General features: G+C 47.8%; 1 protein-coding gene across 2 annotated transcripts in view; it reads left to right on the top strand.

Annotated features, from left to right (window-relative positions):
* Positions 1-25,889, top strand: part of Ypel2 (yippee like 2) — a 60,327-nt gene that overhangs the window by 14,265 nt on the left and 20,173 nt on the right. Inside the window, exon 2 of one of the 2 annotated variants that reach the window (XR_015045006.1) lies at positions 7,296-7,609. Coding sequence is in view for 1 of the 2 variants with exons in the window: in XM_021177474.3 (XP_021033133.1) it covers positions 7,493-7,609 (117 nt within the window). In the remaining variant the exon portion in view is untranslated. Of the gene's footprint in view, positions 1-7,295; positions 7,610-25,889 lie in introns of those variants that run through there. The other variant, XM_021177474.3, reaches the window with a different exon arrangement.

Consider the following 25,889-nt stretch of genomic DNA (forward strand, 5'->3'; position numbering starts at 1 on the left):
GTTGGCTTCCCTGGGGCTGGAGTTAGGCCATTGAGATCCTTCTATCGTGGGTGCTGGAAACCTAGGTCCTCTGGAGGAGCATCAGGGCTCTTAGCCATTTGTCCATCCTGTCCTAGTCACTGTTCTATTGTTATAAAGAGACACTGACCGAGGCAACTCTTAGGGAAGAAAGAATTTAATGGGGGGCTTTCTTATGTTATTTCATTATGATTGTGGTAGGAAGCTTAGTGGCAGGTAGATAGGCATGTGCCAGAAAAGTATCTGAGAGCGACATCCTGATCCACAGTAGAGAGCAGAACACTGGCCATGTCCTGGGCTTTTGAGACCCTACACCTAGTGACACACTTTCTCTAACAAAGCCACACCTCCTAATCCTTCTCAAATAGTGCCACTCCCTGGTGACTAAGCATTCCAGCATAAGATGGGAGCCATTGATATTCAGATACCACAGAGCCCTGGTTTTATTATTTTGAAAAGATACTTTATGTATATAAGTGTTTTACCTGCATGTATGACTTACGCGTCATATGTGTCTGGTATGCACCAGAGGTTAGAAGGCATCTGAAACAGGAGTTAGAGGTGCTGTGAACCATCCTATGTGTGCTGGGATTAAGCCCAGGTCCTCTGCAAGAGCACTCAAAGCTCTCAACTGCTGAGCCATCCCTCTAGCCTGGCGCTTGCTTGTTAAAATGTACTTAAACTCCAGATTCTGCATGAGATAATAGGTATTTTTCTCCCCCACCCCACCCTCATTCCCCCTTTTCTTTCTCTAGCACTTGGGGAGGAAGAGGCAGGTGGATCTCCAGGTTCAAGGCCAGCCTGGTCCTACAGAGAGAGTTCCAGGACAGCCAGAGCTACCCAGAGAAACCCTGTTGTGGTTTTTGTTTGTTTGTTTTGAAAAAACAACACAAAAACCTAAACCTCTTCTTTCCCTTTCAGTCTCCCATCTACTTTCATGGCCTGTCTATATTTTCATACCTAATTCTAGATTCCACATTTAATAGAACTATCTTCTCTTTTTCTTAATGTTACTATCTGATCCTGATTTGATAAATCTATCTTAAATCTTGATGTATAGTATATACATATTTCCCTTTGTTTTGTTATTGAGACATGATCTCAACTATGTAGACCAAGCTGTTTTGGTCTACATAGAACTCAGAAATCCCCCTGCCTCTGCCTCTCAGAGTGTTGGGTTTAAAGGGATGTGCTACCACACCTGGCCCTGTGTACATATTTTGTAAGTTACCTTCATTCCAGTTCAGAGCTGGGAACTGTGTAAGAAAAGAAGGGGAAGAAGCTGTTGAACTTCAGCTGAGTGGCCTTAGTGTCTTCAGCTACTTGAGAGGTCTTCTTACTGTTTTCTATTGCAGTTGTAGACACAGCCTGTGATATCTGATCTTCTTCATAGCCAGCCACAGCTGCTTCTGCCCAGTACCTAGTAAATGCAAGTGTAAGGTGGAGGATGTTCAAGGGGACTGTTTGTTTTCCCACACAGATGTGCTAGCAGATGTGAGCCTCCCCAGGTAAATTGCTATGCTAAGAGCCATGGGCACATTGCTCTGCTGATGGGTGTGGCAAAGGCACCATTCAGCAGCCACATCTGAGTGGACTTTCTATGACCTGTGACCTTGCTGAATTGAAGGCCTTAAGAGAATGAAGGTTGGTGCAAGAAAGATGCTTCACTATAGGACAAAGTTTTACTTGAACATTAAACATGGAGTTAGAGGGGCTGGAGAGACGGCTCAGTGGTGAAGAGCACTTGCCTTTGCAGAAGACCCAGGTTTGATTCCCAGCACCAACACGGTGACTTAAAAGCAGCTGTAACTCCTGTTCCAGGAGCTCCTACATCCTCTTCTGGCCTCCGAGGGCCCTTCATAGACACATACAGGCAGAACACTCATACACAGTTAAACTGTAATCTCAGCCCGCACACACAGCTGCAGCACACTTGAAAGAGGAGTCCCAGGGATCATGAAAGATGGTCATGTGACGGATACCTCCCTAGAATCAAGACTAGACTCTGTATCCAGGGTTGAGATGAATGGCTGGCTTTGTCTCTGAACCATGGTTCCTTGTAGTCTAAGCTGGGTTGTGTTACGTACCACATGCATTTGAAATTTGCTGTGGTCCAGAGCTATAAAAGAGGTAACGGGGAGTTGGAGAGCTGGCTCAGTGGTTAAGAGCACTGACTGCTCTTCCAGAGGTCCTCAGTTCAATTCCCAGGAACCACATGGTGGCTCACAACTATCTGTAATGGGATCTGATGACCTCTTCTGGTGTGTCTGAAGACAGCTACAGTGTGCTCATATACATAAAATTAAATTAATCTTTAAAAAAAAGAGGTATCTGTAAAATAACTGATTTTTTTTTCCTGTTGATATTTTGTTTTCTCTTGCTTTGGGTTTTGGAATTGAGGCAAGGTTTCATTGTGCAGCCTTTGCTGGCCTGGAACTTGAAATATAGAGTGGCCTGGCTCAAACTTGGAGCAGTCTTCCTGGAGTGCTGGAGCTGTAGGCCTGCCCTACCACACCCAACTCATGACCTTGGGTTGTTTTGTTTTGTTTGTTGTTGTTTTTGAGACAGGGTCTCACTACCTAGTCCTGACTGGCCTGGAACTCTGCACAACCTCCTAACCATGAGTCAGCCAGGGGCACGGGGATACTGGCACCTTTGGTCATGGGTATCCCTTTCCTTGATGGTAAGAATGATTGTAGCTAATCAGGGCTGTTGAATATTCCGCTCTTTCTCATCTGATTCATCTCCTTCAGGATGAAGGCACTGTTATCTCCTTTCAGACATTTTGCCCAGTTAACTCAACTAGTGAGAAGAATCCAAACTGAATCCAAGTTCCATCCCCTCCCCTCCCCGACCCAGCCCCATCCCACCCCACCCCACCCCACCCTCGCTCTGGTTTCTTGCTCTGTGGGCCAGGGTGTCCTCTTAACTCCCAGTATCTTCCTGCCTCAGCTTTCCAAATGCCAGTTTTATACAGCATTGCCACACCCACCTTACCTGGCTAAATCTGAGTGGACAAATGAGAGCTTGGTGTAGGGACAGGAGAAAGCTGTACCAGACTTGGGAGGCCCCAGGGAATGGCCACAAAAGTCTGAAGGTGAGAATGTGAGCCTAGTGTGTTGGAACCACACAAACAGTTCAAGTTGTCCCATCCAAAGCAGTATCATTGTGTTTCTGCTGAGCACTGAAAATACTTAGTTTAGTTTGTAGATTGTGTGCCAGCCCTAAAGGAATACTGGGTCATCTCATCTCACACTTAGATGGAAACAAGGGTCAGCGATTGAGGGACTTGCTAGGTATTGCTCAGCTAGGAAGGAATAGGACTCCCTCGTGAGTTTCTAGAGCTCATTGTTCACCTGTCTACATAAACAACAGCACAGGTACGTGTTAGGGACAGCCCTGTCTTTTCTGTGGTGCTTTCTCCAGCAGCCAGTTTTTGAGGCTGTTGTGTGATGCCGCCTGGCTTCCAGGTCACCTCTCAGGTTCCTTATGGCTTAACTAACGAGTACATGCCACTCTTCCCAGTGACACCTGGTATGGTTTTGAATTTCAGTGTCTATTGTGACTCCCCGTGGGAATGGCCTGTCAGTCAGAAGGGGCCCGCCAGGCTCAGCGTGTGTCCCCCCATGCCGTTGGCTCTCGAGGTTGTGATATATCTAAGATCTTTGTTTTTAATCATAATACTGCTCATTTTCTTTCTGAAGCGAGCAGCATGAGCCAGCTGCTGCTGGTAGAAAAGTCTCGTTTAAATCTACCGTAGATTATTAGTTCACTTAAAATGCTGTTTAAATTGTACATAAGCCCCGAGGCTTTTGATTATTGTTGGAAATCAATTGAACTTCACAAAATGCTCAACAGGTTGGACTCTTGATTCCATGCACGCCATGCCACCATTAGCAGGGACCAAAGTTCAGAAACTAATATGTGCTGAGTTCTGTGACCCTGCATGCATAATTCCTTCCTCCTCAGGAAAATCAATGCAATTCTCTTTATTGAGAATTAAGCAATTTAAATCTCCCTTAAATGATGTGATGGCTGCTCTTGGTTGTCAACTATATCTGGGATTAAAACCCAAGTGACTAGGTCTCTTGGGTAACCCAACTGAGGGGTCTCTTTTTTTCTTTTCTCTCTCTTCTCTCTTCCCTTCTCTTTTCTCTCTCTTCTTTTGGCCAGACAGGATTTCTCTGTAGTTTTGGCTATTCTGGAACTCCCTTGAACTCACAGAGATCCAGCCTGTCCCCATCCCCCTGTCTGCCACACCCTCCTCCCAAGTGTTGGGATTAAAGGCATGTGCTACCACCACCCAGCTAGGGATTTTTCTTAATTTGAAAATGGGAAGACTCAATTTAATCTGGATCCACGCCTGCTGGAAAAGCCCATAGAAAGACGTGGCCTAGGCAGAAGGTCAGCTGAGACATTCGCCTCTGAATGTCCCCTGGATTCTTGGCCCATCTGTGGGTAGATGGCCAATGTAGGGCTAGCTGGACCAGATCCTTTGAGCCCCTCCAATCCCATGTCAGCTTTGCTACTCAAGAACCCTGACTGCTACACATGGGAGGATCGCTGGCTGGCTGGGTAGTTGATTTCCTTCCCCCTCTTCATCGGGGCTGGTGTTCATCTTTGTTTTCTATTTGGCCTATGGTTTCCCATTGGATACAGAATGCCTCTTGCTACTGCCTTGACATCCTTGCACAGTGTTTGATTTTAGAAGGAGGAGGAGCATGCACGTGGTTGTGCAAGCACTGAGGTCAGGCATCAGATCCTCTGAAGCTGGGGCTGCAGACTGCTGTGAGCCATCTGCTGTGGGTGCTGGCAGCTGCCTGTGCCAGAGCAGTGCATGCTCTTAACTGCTGCTGTCTCTGGCCTGGTCTCACTACCACACTTGCCTTTCTTCTAGGTCTTTCCAGCTTGTCTGGACCAGTTTGAACCCAGCACTACTAATACTTTCTACCCGCTTGTCTCCCTTCCCCAAAGAAGTCCCCTTTTTAGGATGCTTGTGAAATTACTAAAGAGAAATAATTCTGGGCGTGACAGGACACACCTTTAATCCACTTGCTCAGAATTCCGAACCTTTTGAATCTCTGAGTTCAAGGCCAGCCTAATTTACCTGGCAAGTCCCAGGCCAGCCAAAGTTACGTAGGGTTCCGTCTCAAAACCAAACCTACCCATGGCCCAATTCTTTTCAGGGTTTTTCAGTACCTTGTAGCCTGGGCCATTACTTACATGGTAGTTCAGTCTTGGTGAGGCACATTACGCCAGTCTATGTTTGTGACTTACTCAGTACTTAAGATGCCACAGATCTTTATTCTGTAGACAGAGCTGTGAATTCAGTGTTTGTGGATTCAGGGCATAACCAGGAACCTCTGCTTTTTTTAGGCTTCCTACAGAGGAGCGGTGAGAAAAGAAATAATTCTACTCCAGGGAAATGCATAATTGAGAAGCTGCCTGCGTGCTTAAGAAAACACACCGCGTGGCCTCTCTAAAGCAGAAAGGCCGCCAGAGCAATTGCTTTCCTTTCTCGAGCTGCTGTTTGTGTAAGACCTGGGTTCGGTGCTGCTCATCCTGGCCACCGGGCAGCCCCGCCTGTGGACTTAGCATCTGGCTTAGACAGCTGGTAATGGTGTTGCACACTTTTAACCCCAGCTCTAGGGAACAGAGGCAAGACGTTCCAGTCCGGCCTGGGCTATGAAGAGAGCAAACAAACACAACCCAGGCCAAACAAAAAGAACTCCCACCCGCTAATAAACAAAACAGCGGCTTTTGGTGTGAACTGCGTCTGAATGCTGCTTCCAGGTCTCTCTGTCCCCTTCTGGAATTTTTGTCCTTGCTAGCAGCAGAATTGGGGGATTGGAAATATTGAGCATGTGTCAGGAAACCCAGTGGAAGGGCAGGGAAATAGTAACTTAGCCCTTTCACCTTTGAGCCTTTGCTCACCGCAGGCCAGCTTGGGATCTAAGGCATCTGTTGTGGCTGTGCCTAACTCTGAGGCACAGTGTACGGTATCATTTCCCACCTCTGCCTCCTGCCAGCATTTCTCTGTGTAACCCAATTCCTCATCCTGAACAGGTGGGAGACTGAGCAGGGAAGGAAGACATTGTGCCCTGGCCCCTGTGGGTTTGAATCTGAATCCCTTTAGAAATCAGACAAGTCACATGAGAGATGTGTGTTACACTTGGAGCCTACTTGGCTCAAGGGTGCTGTGGAGACGTATAAGGGAGAGTAGCCACTCTTGTCTTCACTATAGTGCTAGGCAGTGGTATTATCCACTCCAAAAGGTTGAGAGCCCCAATGGCTGGTGTGGAAAGAATGAAAGGCAGGTTGGTGGGGACAGGGTATGCAGCCTCATGGAAGACTTGCTTTTAGTGGATTTAGAGGAAAAAGAACATTATAATTCACAGGTTTTTCTCTTAAGTCCAGATGGATCCCAGACAGTCCAGCAAGGAAGAGCTTATTTTATTTGTCTTCCTCCCCCATTTCTCTAAATAATTTAATCTTCAAAGCATGATGCAGGTGTTAATTAACACTCCCAGCTCTGCTGGGAAGGTAGGCAAGTGGGAACGCCTCCAGGGAATAGACAGGTTGCCAGAGCCTCAGGTAAGCGAAGCTTTAGAGTCATTCATTCATTCGGCTCCACCACGAGCCTGTTCCTCTCCCCCACTTTTAGTGTCCTGTGTTCCCAGAAGAACAAGAAAGCTGGGACTACATGGTAGAATCTTCTACCTACAGGACATAATGGGGGAGACGGGGAAATCTGGGAAGAAGTTGTGAAATTCATGGTCATTATGGTTTTTCTACTTAACTTTTAAAATACACAAACATCCACACTGGCCATCTTGTCTTGGCAAGGTGTTACGAAGGGAATCAGTTGTCAAACAAGCTGGCTACCCTCGTCATGTGGCCGTCATGTGGTTTGACCCTCTCTAGGTGGTGGCTCCGAGGGCTGGTACCTTCTTGGTATCTGAAAGTAGATGAGACACAAACAAGACAGTTGTATGTGGTGGATAGGTACAGAGTCTTTTCCTGGGTGCAATGCAGAGCCCATCTTCAGTCTGGTCTTTGACCAGGGATGGTGATGATGCCAGTTTGCTGGGCGCCTGTGTAATTCTTGCAAATACTATGCTAATACTGAACCTCTAACTGCCTATCCAAGCAGCCAGGCTAGAGTGGACACAGCGGGAGAGAATATGGAACTGATGGCTTATGTGCCCAGTGTCCATTGCCCCCTCTTAGAGGCAGCTTTGTTCCATCTGCTGATGGCTGTTTTCCCTTTGCTGCAGGCTGCTGAGAACCAGCTCTAGATCTCTACTAGAGAGCCCTCCTTCTGCAGACATCACCAGTGTGTGGAGCCTGCCGCACACCCACCCCCTGCCAAACCACGGCCTTTACCTGTGTCTTTCGCTGTTTCCCGTGCGACCCATCCTGTGGGAGTGCCTCGTGGGCTGCCCCGGAGTTTGCCCCACGCTCAGCAGCGCCAATGGTGAAGATGACAAGATCCAAGACTTTTCAGGCATACCTACCCTCCTGCCACCGGACCTACAGCTGCATCCACTGCCGAGCTCACTTGGCCAATCACGACGAACTCATTTCCAAGGTACCTGCCGCCGAGGAGGGCATTTCCTGTTCCGTTTGTTTACTTGGTTTAGCTTGGTAACTGAATGCTTTCTGCCTGGGAAGTGAATTCTCAGACAGGTGAGGCAGAGGGCCTTGTGGAAGGTGTTGTTTGGTTTCGCAGGGCCATCCGGGCCACTGTATGTTAGTCAAGAACTTGACCACAGAGCCACACACCAACCCCCACCGGAGCAGCTTCATTAGCTGGGATGGGAGAGCTCCTAGCAAGCCCCAGGGAGAGTTGTGTAGCCATAGCTTATGAAACTTGTTCTTTGGGGGAGGAGCAAAAGTAGCCGATTGAAGAAGTTGAGCCCCCCAGCCTGTTGGGACCTTTATACATGAAGTAACACAGCGTGGCATTTGATCTCGATCAAATGTGTGATCATTTGAAGAAGAGTGAGCCCCTGGTTTCCTTCCCGTCGGTGCTTTGATAGCTGCTTCTGAAGTTGAGGCTGGGGGTTACCACTAAATAAACCTAGCATCGCGGTTGTGTAATACAGGAACCCAATACTTTGGGCAGCATTCTCAAGGGAGCTATCTCCCTCCTGACTCTAGATTCCCAGGGGAGGAGAAACAGGTTTTACTGGGGCTAGATGACAAAGAGGAAAAGATCGTGGGAGAATTTCCCCCTTAATAGCATCTTTCCTGAGAAGCTAGCCTTCACACAATTAGAGGACAGACAGATACTTATACAGAGCGAGACTTAAAAATTAGCAATCTTAAACTGTTTGCAAAAACCTGCTGGCAAGGGTACCTGTGCTCTCTTCTCCTTAGGTTTTGTAGTCTCAGCTCCAGATGAGTGACAGCCAAGCGTTCCTCTTTAGCAGGCTGACGTGACTGGCACATGAAGGCTGCCCAGGCAACCAAGTCTCTGGTCACAGTATCTAACCCGAGGCCCTAGAACAGACCTCTGGGGTTCTCTTCCAGGGTGCTTACTAACTTACAAGCTTGATGCCCAGAGCCCCCAGGGTCCTGGCTGAACTTCCTCTTTTCCAACTACACTTAAGCTAGCCTTTTACTTTCCACCTATATCATATAATTCATCTTTTTTTGCAGATTTCCATTAAGTTTTTGGAGTAAACCTGGTAGTTTGGATATGGGAGGCCATGTCAGTGGGAGAGCTCGCCAGTCTCCTGGCGTGGAATGTGAGCCCACAAACTTGTATTTGAGTCGGCTCTGTCTCCCCTTCCACAACCTTTTTTTTTTTTTTTGGTAGACATTTCCAAAATAAGTGTTTCTATCTAGGGCAGACTCAGGCACCATTTTAACACAAGGGAGAAGTGTTCTGTGGTATAAGAAGTCAAGGCTCCAAAAGAGTATGTTTTTTCATCTACTCTGTATTGAAAACTGCTATCTCCCTAACCCGTGTGACTCTTTAAGGTGAGTGGCTAGTCATATGTCATACCAGTGGGAAGCTGAGACTCAAAATATTGTCCAAAGTCTCAACATGGAGGTTAAGAAAAGTGATTATTGTCTGCTGGTGTTCAGTCAGGATTTCTTGACAAGGCCTGAAGAGATGGCGGAAGCTGGACATGTAGAGATGGCGGCAGTGGCATCTGGGGTTGCATCTGCTGTATTTTGGCAGGTGTGCAGGGCGTTGCTTCATTTTAGCCAGGAGACACTAGCAGTGTCCCATGAGCATGCTGGTAGAGGTACCTCACGCCTCTGCCAAGGGCAGACCCCTCCTTGCCTCCTCTCCTCCCTCGTCCTTCTGTGGGTTCTCTGACTTAGTCCTCTGATCAGAACTTGACAGAAGCTCAGAAAATGATCAAATAAATGGACAGATGATGTTTGAGCCTTGGGAGAAGACGAGGAGGAAGCAGAGAAGGCTGCGTTGCCTTCGTGTTCTCCCATACCCATTCTGGGGCAGTAAGGCTCACAAGTCTGCCAAAGTCAGCAGAGGCTTTGGTTTCATTGGCTACAGCCAGCGCGCCCCAGATGGGGTGCATTAGAGATGATTTAAGGAGTTGGGTGAAATGCCTGACTGGGGAAAGAGCAAGGGAACTGTGCTTGGCATTGTACAAAGATTCCTTTATTCTGCTGCACAGCCACCCCCGGCATTAAATAATCTATACATTCTTATGCACGTCCGCTTAATGGAAAGATCATTGCCTCGGCCCCCTCCTTGGAAAAATGGGCCTTTCTTTTCATGCCCACCCCCCTCCATTTAGGAAAGTTCAAGGAGAGAATGTCCCTCCTGTTCCCCTCTTGACTTAATCTCCTGTGTGGTTTCAGAGTCTGCCCAGTGGGAGTGGAGAGCTGGACACCAGAAAGTCGGGGCGGGAACCCCAGCGCAATTAATGAGGCTTTGTACTGGTAATAGGGTCTTTAGTCAGAGAGCTGGATGTTTGGGGAACAAAAAAATAAATAAATAAATAAAGTAAGCCTGCCTTCCTGATGGAGAGAGACAGGCAAAGGCCCAGAGGAGGGAGGGGTGTCTAGAATGAACAGGGGACTTCAGCATCCCTTCCAATCCCCATGGCTAGGCCACCAGGGGAATGCTACATTGTAAAGTTTTAAACAGCTGAGTGTGTTGATTAGGCTGGTGGAAAGCTCTGTGCAGGGCTTGCTGCCTGCCCTGCTCACTTTACATACCCAGGAGCTTCAGTTGTCAGCAATCAGCTGCCCAACCCCCGAGTCTCAGTTTCTTACAAAATGGGCAAAATGGCATCCTCTGTGATCGTAGTGCCTGATTCTGGGAGGGTGGGGGGTGGGGCTGGAGTCACCAGACTGTCAACAGAATGGCTCCTAAACAAGCAAGTTTACCTCTCATTTGTCTGGAGGCCGGAAAAACCCAGATTTGGAAACTTGGCAGACTTGGTGTCTCAGGGTTTACTTTTCAGTGCATACATCCCATGTTACTGTGTGGCCTTACGGGGGAGGGGCAAAAGATCTTCCTCTGGCTTATTTCTTTATTATCATTTTGTGTATATGCTTGAGACTGTCTTGTGGAGTTGCCCCTGTCTATGGTCTTTAACTGCTGGGCCTTAAGAGGTCTTTCTGCTTCCAGGTGTACAGGGCATGTATGTGCCACTGTGCTTGGCTGTTCTGACTCCTTTATACTGACAATAATCTCACGAGGGCTCTGCCTTCATGGCCCAATAATCTATTTCAATACGATTGGGGGATGGGTAGACACTGAGACCATGTCAGGTGGCAGGTAACTAGCATTTAGTGTGTGCCTCCGGCTGCTGTCTCCATAGCAAGGCATACCTCACTGGGAAGGGAGCAGCCTCACCTCATTGGGTTGCCACACAACTCAGATGCGATCAGGGTGGATTGTGAACGACAAAGGTGTTTGCAGTATAAAGTAGTTCCATTTCCTCTCTTGGTCTTGTTATTCCAAATGTAAAGTGGAGAGTAAGTTGGGGGATATTCTGCTTAGGTTTTCCATCAAGATCCAGTACATAGGCATTGGATGTAGGGAAAGGACAGTTGATAGCCCTGTATGTCTAAGAGGCAGTAACACACCCTCCGGCCTGTGGGAGGGGAGACTTTTGAATGGATAATAGAACCATCTAGAGAATGTGCTAAGGCGTTCCACGATCTCTTTCTTGAGGGTGGTATGGTCTACATGCTGGGCTGTTTGTCTGCAGAGGTATTTTGAGTTGGCATGAAGAATTGCTTGCACCATTGTTCTTAATGTTGCCAGCCCCAGCCAGCAAAAAAAAAAAATAATAATAATAATAATAATACACTTGGATTATAAAATAATAATACACTTGGATTATAAAATAATAATGGCTCCCACCGGATCAGTGAGTCCTGCCTCAGCCTCCAGTAGCCCAGGTTTACAGGCCATACCACCCAGTACAGCTGTGTGGAGACCTCCCCCCTTGCTGTCCTCCTGCCAGTCCTAAGCTGAACAGCAGGGTGTTTGGGAATTTGTGGCTTCATTCCAAGACTTGATCCTTATCCGAAGGGCGGGCATTGTGGGAGGCTGTCAAGTGGGTGTCCAGGGCAGGTGGAAAGAAGAAATATTCTGCTTACCACCCAACCTACTTGTGACTGTTTGGTTAGATCTTTGGGTCCGATTATTTTCTAGAGACAGAGGTGCTCCGGAACTGCAAGGCTGTCTACTCTTGGTCAAGAAACAGGTCAGAGCGAGGCAGTAAAGCAGCCTTAGGTCACACTGCCTCTGAACCAGGGACCTCTGTCTCCGCCTGGGCCATGTTCTGGGTGAGGAGCCCTGAACAAACTCGCCTTCTGGCTCCTGGCGGTACTTTAGAGGCTAGGAACTTGGGCAATGGTTTATTGTGTTCCTCGTGGGGTTCCTTGGGCTGGCTGTGGTGGCATTTGGACTCTTTCTTCCTGCCAAGAGATTAGATGTAGCATTGCTTTGAGAGTCAGGAGGGCACCTGTGCTACAGCTGTATTGATCTTGCGGCTGCCACAGGGCTAGCCTGCCCTCATTTCCCACCTGTGCCTTTGAGCCTTAGTGTTGACACCTGTGGTTCTCAGCAAGCCTTTGACCTCTCGATCCAGTGCAGTGGCTTATAGGTCACAGACGTGGTGGGGTGCTGATGTGGCAGCATAGAGATATGTCCCATTGTGCTGACCGTCCTGTCAAGGTGGACTTTGTTTCTCTTAGTTTCTTCGGTCCATCATTTTGCTGCTTTTAATAAATACTCTAAATCAGCAGTTCTCAACCTTCCCAATGCTCAACCCTTTAATACAGTTCCTCAGGTTGTGGTGACAAGTTATTTCCGTTGCTACATGCATAACTTGTAATTTTGCTACTGTTATGAATCCTAGTGTAAATGTCTGATATACAGGATGGTCTTAAGGCAATCCTTAAAAGGGTCATTGAGTCCTCAAAGGGTTACAACTCATAGGTTGAAAACCACTGCTCTACAGTATTCATGTCCTGATACTAGCATGTAGGAAGCCCTAAGTTAGATCCCCAGAACCACAGCTACATGTAATTCCAGCATTAGGGAAATAGAGACAGAGGATCAGGAAGCTCAAAGGTCACTCTGGGCTACATAGCAAGTTTGAGGCCAACCTGAGCTACATAAAGTCCTGTTTCAAAAAGAAGGAAAAAAATCACATGAAGAATCTAGAAGCATAGAAAATGCCTGCATTTCCTTTTCTTTTTTTTTTTTTTTTTTTTTGGTTTTTTGAGACAGGGTTTCTCTGTATAGCCCTGGCTGTCCTGGAACTCACTTTGTAGACCAGGCTGGCCTCGAACTCAGAAATCCACCTGCCTCTGCCTCCCAAGTGCTGGGATTAAAGGCGTGCGCCACCACCGCCTGGCGCATTTCCTTTTCTTTAGGTAAAACTAAAAGCAGAGTAGACATTGGGCTGTCACCGCAGCTCTGATACGTGCTCCCACAGAAGGCAGTACTGCACAAGGGGCATTGCCATATAACACTCCTCACCAGCTAGTCCTGTAGTGCCTGTCTCTAGCTTGCAAAGTATGTTGAACTTGGTTTGAGTGTGTATTTGTCTGAATGTTTGTATACCACTTGTGTCTGGTGCCTTGAGGAGGGCCTTGGATCCCTGGCAGCTGGAGTTACTGTCCCAAGCCACCATGTGGGTGGTCTCTCTGAGCCACCGCTCCAGCTCTCCCCCTCCCCCCTCTTTTAAAAAATCCAATAGATGTATGCTCTATTTGGTTTAAAGAAAAACACTGAAATAAAATTAATATTTCTATTGACAATGGGGAGGAAACAAAGGATTGAAGTTAAATCTATAAATAAATATCCAGCTCATAAAAGTTTCTGAGTACCACAGCATCAGTTGTATCGCAGTAATTAGAAGTCGCTCAGGGACAGGTGGTTGAACCATTGCTGTATGACCTCAATCCTGTATGACCTCGATGAAGGTTTTGTGACTTGAATCTTTGTGTTCTTTTTTTCTTTTTGAGGTTTCTTCCCCCTGCCCACCAACTCTCCATATGTCTGTCTGTCTGTCGGTGTGTCAGCGGCTACGTACCTGTGCTTCTGTGGGAGGCCAGAGGTCTTCAGTATCATTCCTCAGTCGCTGGCCCCTTTGTCCTTTACAGGCTTGTAACTCACTGATTAGGCTTGGTTGACTGGCTGACTGGTTGGCCAGGAAATCTCCTTGCCTCTGCCTCCCAGATGCTGGAATTACAAGTGCATGCCAACACACCTGTCTTATTTACTTTTCCACACCCAACCCCTCCCCCCTTTTACATCCCCTTTTAAAAATATGAATTGTAGCCGGGCGTGGTGGCGCACGCCTTTAATCCCAGCACTCGGGAGGCACCAGGACAGCTAGAGCTGTCCAGAGAGAAACCCTGTCTCGAAAAACAAACAAACAAAAAATATGAATTGTGAGGTTCAAGCTCAGGTCCCCCTGCCTGTGCAGCAAGCCTTCTATCTTCCCAGCCTGAATGTCTTGAAGGGACATGTATGTGTCTGTGTCTGTGTGTGTGTGTGTGTGTGTGTGTGTCAGGTAAAAGAAATCTGAACAGAAAATTCTTTGAACCACATGACTTGGTTGGATTGCAGCACTTCTTGGTAAAATGCTGTTTGGAGCCTGCAAACGCTGTACTGTGTGGTGTCTTCAGGGTGAGATTAGCCACAGATGAGGCTGATCCTGTGATGACAGCAGGGCCTGAGCTTGTACTTTGTCGAGTTTCGATTGCTCCTGTCTGTCCTCACAGAGCTCCCTGTCTCTGGGCCTGGCCATGCCACAGATAGGAGGTCACTGTCTGCAACAATTTCATGAGGAGCTTTGATCCTCCAGGAGACAATAGGTTCACCCCTCGGAGAGTTTGCACTTGACCTTAAGTTTCTCCTGAGACAGTCATAACCAGTGTGTTGACATCTGTGTCCCATTAGTCCATGGGTGACTTGACAGGGTGGTTATGATGTCATGTTACTCTGGTTACAGTGCTCTTCAAGATGGCAGATTGAAATAACTAGTAAAAAAGGACTAGCACCAGGACGCAGGTTTTCACCAGAGTCCCAGTCTGGGGTCTGTGGGATCCCTGAAGTTATATATGTAGTTATTATATATGCATAGGAAGACAGTCAGATATTTGATGCTATTGACTGAGCAAGTAAAGAAACCAGCTGAACCCCTTTCTACCTAGAGAGTGCGTTTCTGCCTGTACTTGAAGGAAGTGTCTGTGAACCAAGTGTAGAGGAACATGCCTGGCAATCCCAGCCCTTAGGAAACTGAGGCAGGAGACCTTCACCCAGTGTGCTTAGAAGCATGTAGAAATGGCGGGAGGAGCAGCATGCACATTCAAATGGGTTGAAGCCATTTTGCTGGAAGTTGAGGCCACATCCCGTCGGCAGTGTGATGTAATTAAAGACTGGGAGTGATGGTTTATATATGTTCAGCTCAGGGAGTGGCACGATTAGAAGGTGTGGCCCTGTTGGAATAGGTTTGGCCTTGTGGGCATGGGCTTTAAGACCCTCATCCTAGCTGCCTGGAAGCCAGTATCTCCTAGCAGATCAGATGAAGATGTAGAACTCTCAGCTTCTCCTCCACCATGCCTGTCATGATGCTGCCATGTTCCCGCCTTGATGATAATGAACTGAACCTCTGAGCCTGTAAGCCAGCCCCAATTCAATGTCGCCCTTATAAGAGTTGCCTTAGTCATGGTGTCTCTTCACAGCAGCGAAACCCTAAGACACTGAGTAAGTCATGTTGTGGCCAGCTTGCAGGGAGTGTTGCTGTGGCGTGGAAGTTGAGCAAGCTGGGGGTGGGGGTGGGGCTGAGGTGGCAACTTGATTATGTCCACTGCTCCACTGCTGTGGTCTGAATGTTCTGGAAACTGCGTGGCAGTTCAGGACACCACTGTGGACTGCTGCTTGGCAGACATAGATGCATACAGAGGTTGAAACAGTGCCCCTTCACTTTCAGGCATGAACAGGGGGAGTAAGTTCACTCTTCAGATGAGAGTCAAGCCTGCCCTGTGGTTGCCTGCTGAGAAAGTGAGTGGCTGGCACCTATGTTACGCACCGTCTGTTCTCAAGGGAGCTCTGGGACCAGGATTGATAGTCTGTGTCTTGCTGCAGACTGCAGGGAACTGGAACACAAAGGTGCTTGTCAAATAGGATCCTTTAAATACCAGGAAGAGATGTTGACGTGACCAAACGAGGCTTGTGCTGCAAGCCTGTTATGAGGCTGACAAATAGACATGTACCAGACTGCACCCCAAGATACCAGACTGCACCCCAAGATTCCATACTGCACCCCAAGACTGGGTTTTACATGACTATACCCCTAAGATTGAGTTTACATGACTATACCCCTAAGATTGAGTTAGTATTTGGACAGCTATTCATAAGCTTATATTTCCATTCAAAATCCATGGGGGACAGACATATATACACACATACACATACACTTACACTTTTATTTATTTTGAGACAGGGTTTTGCTCTGTATCCCAGGCTGGCCTAGAACTCTATATAGTGTAGGCTTCAGCCTTGCTTCTCCTGCTTCAGCCTCTTGTTGAGATTACACGGTAGACACCGTCACTACACCCGGCAAGAAACTTTCTCAGGGGTGTTCACGTTTGGGAACAAGACTTAGCTTTAAGCGTGTCCCGCTTGCTCCTGTCATTTTGCTCTTCCTGTGGCCTCCGGAAGGATAAGGCTATCGCATTGCTGGTTTGGCTGCTGAACTTGGAGGACCTGACCAGAGTCTAAGTCCTTGTACATTTTGTTCAATATTTTATTTCTTTTGTTCAGTCCCTGCACCCCTCTTTAAAGACAGTTTGATAGTTTGTCAGTGTTGACATGGGATACTCTGTCTTAGCCTGCCTGCCACCAGGATTATAGGAGTAGAATCCTAGACCCAACCTGAATAATACTGCTTGATCTAGGGGCTAGGGATGAGGAGATGAAACCAGAATGATTCTTGCAGTGAGGGCCAGTGATCTCAGTAGGTGAGACATGGGAGAGCAAGGCCCACGGCGGAGGTCAGGAGGATGTTATTAATGAGACTGGCTTGGGTATCATTAAAAAAAAAGATGACCTAAGAAATTTACAATTTATATCACTGCTCTTGCTCTGCACTGCCTGTCAGACTGTTCCAGATGTTTCTCCTTCTGGGACTTTATAGCAGCCCTTCTAGGTAGGCATTACCTGGCATGCCTGAGGCCAGGGTTGCAGGTTGCAGAGGAGCCAAAACTGGACCTGCCCAGTTCTTTTCAGCACAGCCGGTGTGACTTGGGCTCCTTTTGGGGCCTTTGCTGACCTATGGTTATGTAGAAGTATCTATGGTGGTAGATCTCACCCTTTGTTCCCGATGCAGCCCATACTGGGGAATCTTCCTTGCTCCTCCATTTAATTCCCATACATTGGAGGGGTGGGGGTGGACCTTGGAATGGAGCCTAGGACCTCACCCATGCTAGGCAAGAACCATCCTACTACTTGAAAGCTCTACCCATTCTCAAAAACTAGCTGAGGTTGTTTGATAGGAATTCTGCCTGGCCTGTGAGAGTCCCTCCCTGTTTTGAATCCTTGCAGAACTGCCTGGTTTTTAAGCCCCACTCCCATTCCATGGAGAGTCTCATCGTGTAGCCTAAGCCAGGCTAGATCTTCATGTCTCAGACTCTTAAGTTCTGGGATAACAGGTCCACACCTCCACATCTCCAGCACATAGATGCACTTTTCACGTATAATTGCCTTGTTTCCTAATGAGGTTCTAAATGCCCTCAGAACTTTAGAACTGAGTGCCTTTGAACCTGAGCTCTCTCCTTTTATGGATTAGGAAACCAAGGCCCAGAGAGAGAAAAGGAGGAGGGCCTTTTGATTTTATTCTTTACTGTCTGACTGCCTGGCACAGAGCAGGTGCTGTAAGCACAGGGTTCAGTCTCTGCCACCAGGGAAGCCTGTGGTCCTCCAGGTGCTTCACTCGGTGTTACCTAAGGACAGTGCAGGATGCTAGACTGGCAGGGTTCCTTCCTCCTACCCCACCTTCTGAATGAGAGACGCTGCAGAAGAGAATCCAAGGCTACAAACCAGGCTGTCAGCGTTCTGACCTTCGCCGTTCACCTGGTCGCTGTGCAGCCTCAGCGACAAAGTGAGACAAGAACTACGTGGAGTGATACATTTTTTTTTTTTAAGGGAAATGAAATGAGATAAATGGAAAGCAGTGCGTGCAGCGTGGTACAAAGTACAGACGTGACAGCGGTGGCAACTTCTGCTGTTCCCTCAAGATCTGCTGAGTAAAAAATGGAAGGGATGTGACATTCAGATATAACCAGGGGCTGGCCCTCTGTGTTTTCCTTCTTCCGGGAGTCTTAGCTCTTGCATGGCAGCTGTCAGTTGTCCTCAGTGATGGGCGCCTGAGTTTAATTCTCTGTTGTTGTTGTTGTTGTTGTTGTTGTTGTTTTTGACCCACATTTCAGCCCATTGTAGAGACATCAGTCCACCGTGACAACGCTGCTCTGGCCTCTGGAAGAGGGTTTCCAGGCTGGCTTTGCATCCCTAGCTGGTCATAGCTTGTCAGTTAGCTTCTGTGAGGCTGCAGGGTGGACATGGGGGTTGGGGTTCTTTTGAAAGGAGACATTTTCTTTATCTTAAAAACCAAAACAAAACAAAAGCAAAACAAAAACTGATATCTTTGTTCCCCAAATGCAGCAGAATTCAGGGGAAGGGTTTGACCCGGTGATTCCTTCTCTATTATCTTAGAGGTCAGAACAGCCAAACTCTGCTCTCTCCCTTCCCTGGCCTATGGCTGGTGTCTGGGCACTGAGTCAGGAGACGGGGTGGGGGATGAGATAGCGCCACCAGCTGCTGCTAAAAACAGCAGCATCCACTGGTCCACAAACACCCTCTTTAGACCACGGTAGTGTCAGGGGCATTATAGTAGGTGTTGCTGGTCTCCCTTTCCTCATGGTTCCTCTCCCTTGGTTCTCTTGGGGGCAGCGTATAACCATCAGTAGGAAACTGGACCATCTTTGAGGAGCCAGGAGCCCCCTTTCTTCCATGTGCGGGTTGGCCCCATTAAGAACATTTTTCTTTTGTTTCTTCTTTTAGCATCGGTTTGCCAACAGATGGATAGAGAAACATCCATGGATGTGAAAAAAGAGGCCAGCAGGAGACCTGCTGCAGCAAGCCCCATCCCTTAGCTCTTAGACTTTAGGGATGCCTTGGCAGACAGAAAAGTCTTGGCCTCCCTGAGCTGGTCCACAGGACCCTTTGGCTACATAGTGGGTAGCAGCCAAAATGGGAGCCCTCATCCAGAGCCAGATCCCCGAGGAGGTGTATGACGCTGAGAAACCATCACCTTCATACTGTTCAGATTGTATTCCGCGAGATGCCCTAGTGCCCACAGCTCCCCACCGCCCCATCCTGCAGTGCCAGCCTGTGCTAGTTCAGCCTAGCACAACTGCCTGCTGTGTGCTCCTGTTTGGGGAGGCCTCTCCCTGTTAGCGAGCGACTGCTAACTGTTATGAGCTCATAACCCTGAACCTTCTGAAAGTCGCCCAAGCCTAACCCCTAGGCTCCCCTTTTCTCTTTCCATGCTGGAAGTTTCAAATGGCAGGAAGGGTACCCAGGAGGCTTATTCCAGACAGACTTCACCCAGGAAACCTGGGGGGGGGGAAGTAAATGAAATCATATTTCTTCATCCTCCCCTTACCAGGAGAAAGAAGGAACTCAAAGTATATCTGTGGAGGAGGAAAGCTCCTCCCTGCCTGTCTGCCTCTCTGTGAAAACAACTGGCCATTCCGCCCTGGGCACTGTGGGGGCAGGGTGCTGGGTAAGTACAGGAGGAAGAAGGAAAGCTGATAAGATAAGCCCTGGCACATCTAGGTCACCAGGCTGCTGCCAGCCACCTGTGTGATTGGTCACCTTGAAACTGACAGGGGGATGGACTTTGGTTCAGGGCTAGACTGGCTGACTTCCCAAGCCTTGGTTTATTCAGTAAACATTTATTGAGTGCCATTAGGTGCCAGGTCATGTGCTAGGTATCCAGGCTCCTGTATGTCTCTAAACTGGCTAGTGTGCATCCCAGGCTCGCAAGCAGTGCTAAAAACAGAAATGACTTCATTCAAAAAAAAAAAAAAAACTGAGCTTGCAAAGAAAAGGGAGGTTGGGGGTGGGTGAGATTGGAGAGCCTGTCTGGGGGGTGAGGGGGCTCTCTGGAGTCTTGAGCTTCTCTTCTTTGGGTTGAAGCCAAGGGTCAACAAGACTTTCTGTAAAGACCAGATAGTAAATATTGGGCTTTGCCGAGCCTATTGTCTTAATGGCTGACCTCTGTGGTACTGGAGAAAATATCAACAAACAGCACCAGAGCGCTGCGGAAACATGATTTACAAACACAAGAGGCCTGGGCTTCCAGGCCTTGCTAGTGCCCAGGGTAGATGTTTGAGACGACCATTGTGAACTGAGTGTTGGGGGAAGTGGCCGCACAGGGCTTCAGCAGGAATCTCCAGTTGGCGTGGCATGGATAGTATTGGGAATTGAGGCAACTGTATGGGAAATTCCATTCCGCTGGCTGGACTTTTTTCCCACCATAAGGTTAAGCTGCGGATCAAGCCAGCTTAAAAAGGCTCCTCATTCTAACTGGAAAACACTGTGTGGCCCCATTGGGTAAAGAGTCAGTGGCACCATTTTCAAAATCCTGAATTGAAAGGTTAAGTCCTTGAGGCCTGGCTTTGCACTGAGTTTTCAGTGTTACCTTGGACAAGTCTCTGAACCTCCCTGACCACTAAATAGACCATGAACACTGCTGGATGCAGCCCTGGGGCTGTTGAGGTGGCCAGAATATAACTTATGCCTATAGACAGTTTATGTTCCAGTGCAAATATACAAACAGCTACATTGTTATTATACAGTGGGCTGAAACACACACACACAGGCTTCTGTATGTATCCTGCATAGATGTGAACTCTAGCTCTGTGGATAAGACAGGAGTCCATTCTGAGTGGAGTGTTTATCTTAGAGTCATGCCTGGGGAACCACAGGTAAGGCAGATGGGCAGAGCCTGTTTCAGAAGCAGGAGGTCTGCAAATGTGAGGCACAGAGTAGAGTGGAAGGAGTTTAGACTCATTTTTGTGTGCTGTAGGGAACCACTAAATGGCTTTGAGGGAGGGAGATAACAATACAGTTTGACTAGAAACGGACAGGAATATTATGGTGTGGCCTGTTGCCCGAAATTCCCACTTCCCTTCAGCTTCAATAAACTGTTTGCCTAGGGCTTTGAGTTGGCTGATCACATAAGCAGTTGATAAAGCATTGATAATGTGCTATGGTTGCATATAATTAATAATGATCAGGCTCCATCACCCCCTGACAATGCCATCAGCTAACAGCAGTCAGGTAAATCATTTGCCAACCACAGGCCTTGGCAGACCTTTATAAAGGCTCCCTGTGTGGCCTAGAGGCTCTCAGGCCAGGGCCCAATGTCCCTAACTTCTTGAGTTAAGGCTGCATAAATGATTAAAAGCTGTCTGTTGTAGCCCCACACTTGGAAGCTTCTATTACTTTGCCCGTGCAAGAATGTACAGAAAGACCTAGAGCTTGCTAATTTGGAAAGGCTGGCCAGCTGTGAATTCCCTGAATTTGCCATGAGTTTTCCTTTCCTCCCACCCACACTTCCTGCCATTCACCATCCCTAGGGTTACAGGACGATGCCACGCCCAGATTTTCTGTGGATGCAGAGTGGCTGCTTTCATTGAACCATAATCTCCTTAGCCCATGTATAGCTTTGTAGAGACTGTCTTCCCCTGCAGAGGATCAGGGCTTCCCTCTCTATACTCTCCTGTGCTGTGGATCTGAGCCAAAACCAAACAAGTCAAAAACAAAAACAAAGAAGCAAAACAAAAAACCCCAAAACCAAACAAAAACACTATTTAAAAAAGGAGGGGAGGTGGGGGCTCTTACTACATAGCCTAGCATGGTCCTGAACTCATCCTGCCTCTACCTCCACAGGTGTGGACCAGCAGGCCTGGCTCTGTTATCTTAAGCCATTTATTTTTTTCCTCTGTGTGTATGTGTGTGTGAGGGGTAAAGTATATATTTGGGTGTACCTGCTGCATCCCGTGTGTAGATGTCAGAGGACTGTTTGGATCCTTGGATTTCTTCTTCTGCCATGTAAGTCCTAGAGCTCAGGTGACCAGACGTAAAGCAAGCACCATTTTACCACCCCCACCCCCACCCCCGGCCCCCACCTCCCCTCCTTTTTTAAATAGAGTGTTTTTGTTTGGTTTTGGGTTTTTTTGTTTTGCTTCTTTGTTTTTGTTTTTGACTTGTTTGGTTTTGGCTCAGATCCACAGCACAGGAGAGGATAGAGAGGGAAGCCCTGATCCTCTGCAGGGGAAGACAGTTGTTACCTTTCTTAAATCGTTTGCTGATTATCTCCCTTGTTTCCAGAAACCAGACGAGAAGAGGAAACTGGGAGTCAGCAGGGCTTGGGAGCCTTATTAACTGTGGTCCAACTAGGTCAGGGGAGTGACCTTTGGATTGCCCTCCCCCAGCCCCCACATGTATACTTCAGCTCACTGGAGCAGAGTTCCCCCATCACTGAGGGGTTAAGATTCCAGCACCCAGCCAAGGGAGTCTGTTTCTGTAAAGCACAGGCCTGCCTAGTCATTGCCTTCCTCCCTGGCGCTCTGGTCCCACCAGTGCTGCTGGTTCCCCAATGCCCAGTCTCCTGTTTCACACCTCAGACTGAGGTCCTGCAGCCAGCCAAATGCTCTTTCTCAACTCCCCTTTCTACCTTGCTGCTCACTGATAGATCATCTCCTGAGAGGAAGGAGAAGGGAGGGTGGAGAGGTGGCTCCCCCACCCCCACCCCCCCCTGACCTCTTTGTCAGTGGGCACAGTGCCCTGAAGCCCCACAGTGCTGTGTTGGGGAGGGCAGTGGTGACTTGCAGCCTAGCTCCAGGCCCCACCTGGCAGATGAAACCCAGCTTGGCTGGGACCCAGTTGTGGTATATGCTGAGGCTTTACCTCAGGGTGGAAACTGGAGGCTGAAGTTTGAGTTGGGAGACAAGGCAACTCTGAGGTATGGTTCTCAAACACAGGGGTTTCCTGAACCAGCTTTCTGTGAAATCAGCCCGGGGCATGCCAGATTCACTGTCTAGTTCCTTAGGCTGGACTGAACTGAGACACTTGTGTGGGTGGAACAGGAGGGAGAAGCCAGTGGACAGATGTTAGGTGGGCCTGCTGCAGTATAGCCTGAGTCCTTGGGAACAGAGATAAAACCTTTTCCCTTTCTCTACCCTTCCCATGTACTGAGTAATGTAATGAGTTCAGTTTCTGCCAGGCTGTGCAGGTTTTAATTTACCTTTCTGACAGGACAAACATGTAAGTAACGACAGCAATGAAGAGATTGTTCAGGTCACGTAGTAGGCCTGCTTTGGAGAATAGCCGTGTACTCCTAGGCCAAGATTCCCCGTTACGCAGTACCTAGGACCTGGTTATGGAGATCACCAAGTTACCTAGTAGAGTTGTAACCCAGTCAGCCTTGAGACTCTTCACCCATGGCTATCAAAGAATGACCTTGTGGGTCCGGGCCAGAATGACCGAAGCCTCCGTGTCTGAGTTGCTCTTGAGTATCTGGAGACTGTTTTCAAATGTGTATGGAAAGGTGGCAATTAAATGTTTGTCTCAGAATAACCCCAGCCTCTGCATTCTCCCAGGAGCCCGAGCCTAGGGAAGATGATTAAAAATAGATCTGAGGCGCACTTCCTGCCCGGCAGATGGCTGACAGCGAATGGTAGGGCTTGTGGCTGACCTTTCTTCTGAAATCTGCTCTGTGTTTCCATGATGCTAATTGAGTCTCTTGCTGGACCTAATCAGAGGCTCTGTAACTGACATGTAAAACACCAGGGCTTACTGTCTTGGCTCTGCAACATGAAAGTGCTGCAGTTTGCATGGAACACACCCCCTCCTTGGTCCAACTGGCCGGTCCTTGTTTAAAAACCAAGTTCTGTGTTCAGATTGACTACCCTTCTGTCAAATATCACACACCTTGTCCAACCCCATCAGCAATGGGAGCTGAGTAAGGAAACAATAAGAAAACCCAGTGTTTGGAAGTACACACAATACACCAGGCTCACAGACCAACATACACATGGATGGCTGAAAGGGATCAAAGCCTCTTTGGGGTCTACGAGTGGCCCAGACCTCAGGCCTTCGCTCACCCACAAAACGCAGATAGTAACCACCTTCATAGTCCCGGGGGGGGGGGTTTTACAAGATTACCCAGCAGCTAAAGATACCTGCTGCCAAGCCTGCTGATTTTGGTCCCCGCCACCTATAGAGTGGAAGGAGAGAACTGGTTTCTGGAAATTGTCCTCTGACCTCCATATGCACACACATTCACAAAATAAATGAATACATGTGAAAAAATTAATACTATGTCCCAGTGGTACAAAATTGTGGGTATGTGTGTGTGTGTGGGGGGGTCTTCATTTTTCCCACAAATGGCTCATAGCTGTAATGGTACCCTCAGGTGGTTGAGTTGACTTCACCTAGTTCAGGTGCCTGGGCCTCTGCATTCTTAGCAGGATGCTGTTGTGGTTGTCTTGACACCTGCTTGGATCACTGTTGCTGGCTTCTGACTTTGCTGGCTTCTTATCCTAGGTTTAATTCTTTTTTCTTCCCAAAGAAAGCCCTCTGCTGTGAACAGACAGTGCTCCAACCCTCTCCAGGCCAGCCATCTTCTCTAAGCTCCTTTAAGGACCACAGAGGGTTAGAATGTTTTATTATTTATGTATTTTCAGTTTGTCTCCTGCTTGGCCAGGTTATAATAAGCACCTTCGGGACAGATGACTAGCTGAAATCCTCCACGGTACCCAGCCGGTCTTGCAGCTTTAAATAAAGAGCATAGTATGCATTCATGTGACCCTACAGGATAGCTCTGAGCCCCTCCCTCCCTCCCTCCCTGGTCATTTAGACATCCCCAGTTCTTTTTTTTTTTAAACTTTAGAAATGGCTTTATTTATATACAAATAATAGTTAGCATTCTATCCATAAATTCTACTTTCCAAGAGCCAGAGTTTCTTTTTTTTATTATGTATTTTCCTCATTTACATTTTCAATGCTATCCCAAAAGTTCCCCATACCCTCCCCCCACTCCCCTACCCACCCATTCCCACTGTTTGGCCCTGGCGTTCCCCTGTACTGGGGCATTAAAGTTTGCGTGTCCAATGGGCCTCTCTTTCCAGTGATGGCCGACTAGGCCATCTGTTGATACATATGCAGCTAGAGTCAAGAGCTCCGGGGTACTGGTTAGTTCATATTGTTGTTGCACCTACAGGGTTTCCCCAGTTCTTTATTTGTCTTTTGACTAGGAAGTGATCTTCCAGTGCCGGATAATTCAGAGAACTTTTGTGTTGGCCAAGGAAGTTGAACACCAGATTATATGGTAGGAATTTTAGGGATCATCAGTTAGGCCAGCCAATGAACAGCAGACACAAGGAGGAAGTTCACAAACATGCGGGGAGATCTAACTTCAGAATCAGAAATCTTCAGTGTTCGGGGCAGCTGTCTTTAGAGAATATGGGCTCAGAAGGTTTGTCCTGTAAGAGACCTTATCAGCTCCTGCAGTTCACAGATTATACAGCGGTCAGAGCCTTAGAGACAGCATCCTCTGTAGAGGCAGGTTGTGGAGCCTTTCTTGGCTTGGGTGGGAGCAGATCACCTGGATATTCTGATCCACTCATGTTCTATTTCTGGGGAGTCTTTATTGTGTGTGTAGACTTTGCTCTTTAGCAAGCACTTAGGTGCTCTACCTGATTTCAGCAGTCTGCACTGAGACTTTTACAGGGACACTCCCCTCCCCCACATCCTCTTTTTTTCCATGCTGAGATATGATCTCACTACGTAGCTCTGGCTGTTCTCAAACTCACTGTGTAGATGGGGTCTGGTGCTCCAGGCTTTTTTATGGAGTTCAGGCTGTCCTGGAGTTGACTGCACTGCCAAGCTAGTCTGGGACTGTGGGAGTCCTTTAGCTTTAGCTTCTCCTCCCAATGTTGATCATGGCCTTTTAAATAATGCATCTGACTTCAGGTCCCCTAAAGCCAGTCCCTAAAGAAAGGTGTGTGAGTTTTAGAAGCTAGAGGTGGGAAGATATGCTGATAATGGTATAAGCTGGACAGCTGCCACAGCAGGAGAGAGCATTTTTATCCGCCTCTTTGGTTTGAACCAACCTGAAGCACAGTTACTTATAAATAAACCCTTGTGTGCTGATTAGCATCTCCAGGAGGAGAAGGAGGGATTGAGCGTTTAGGGCTGAAAATGAGGCAGAGAACGTGGCAGGAAGTTGGAAAGTCAGGTTGTGCATAGAAAATGGAGAGGATAACTCAAGGAAAGTGGACAT

This window comes from Mus caroli, unplaced genomic scaffold (genome assembly GCF_978045245.1).
Source record: "Mus caroli unplaced genomic scaffold, Mus_caroli_1 scaffold_13, whole genome shotgun sequence".
In the NCBI taxonomy this organism is placed as follows: Eukaryota; Metazoa; Chordata; class Mammalia; order Rodentia; family Muridae; genus Mus; species Mus caroli.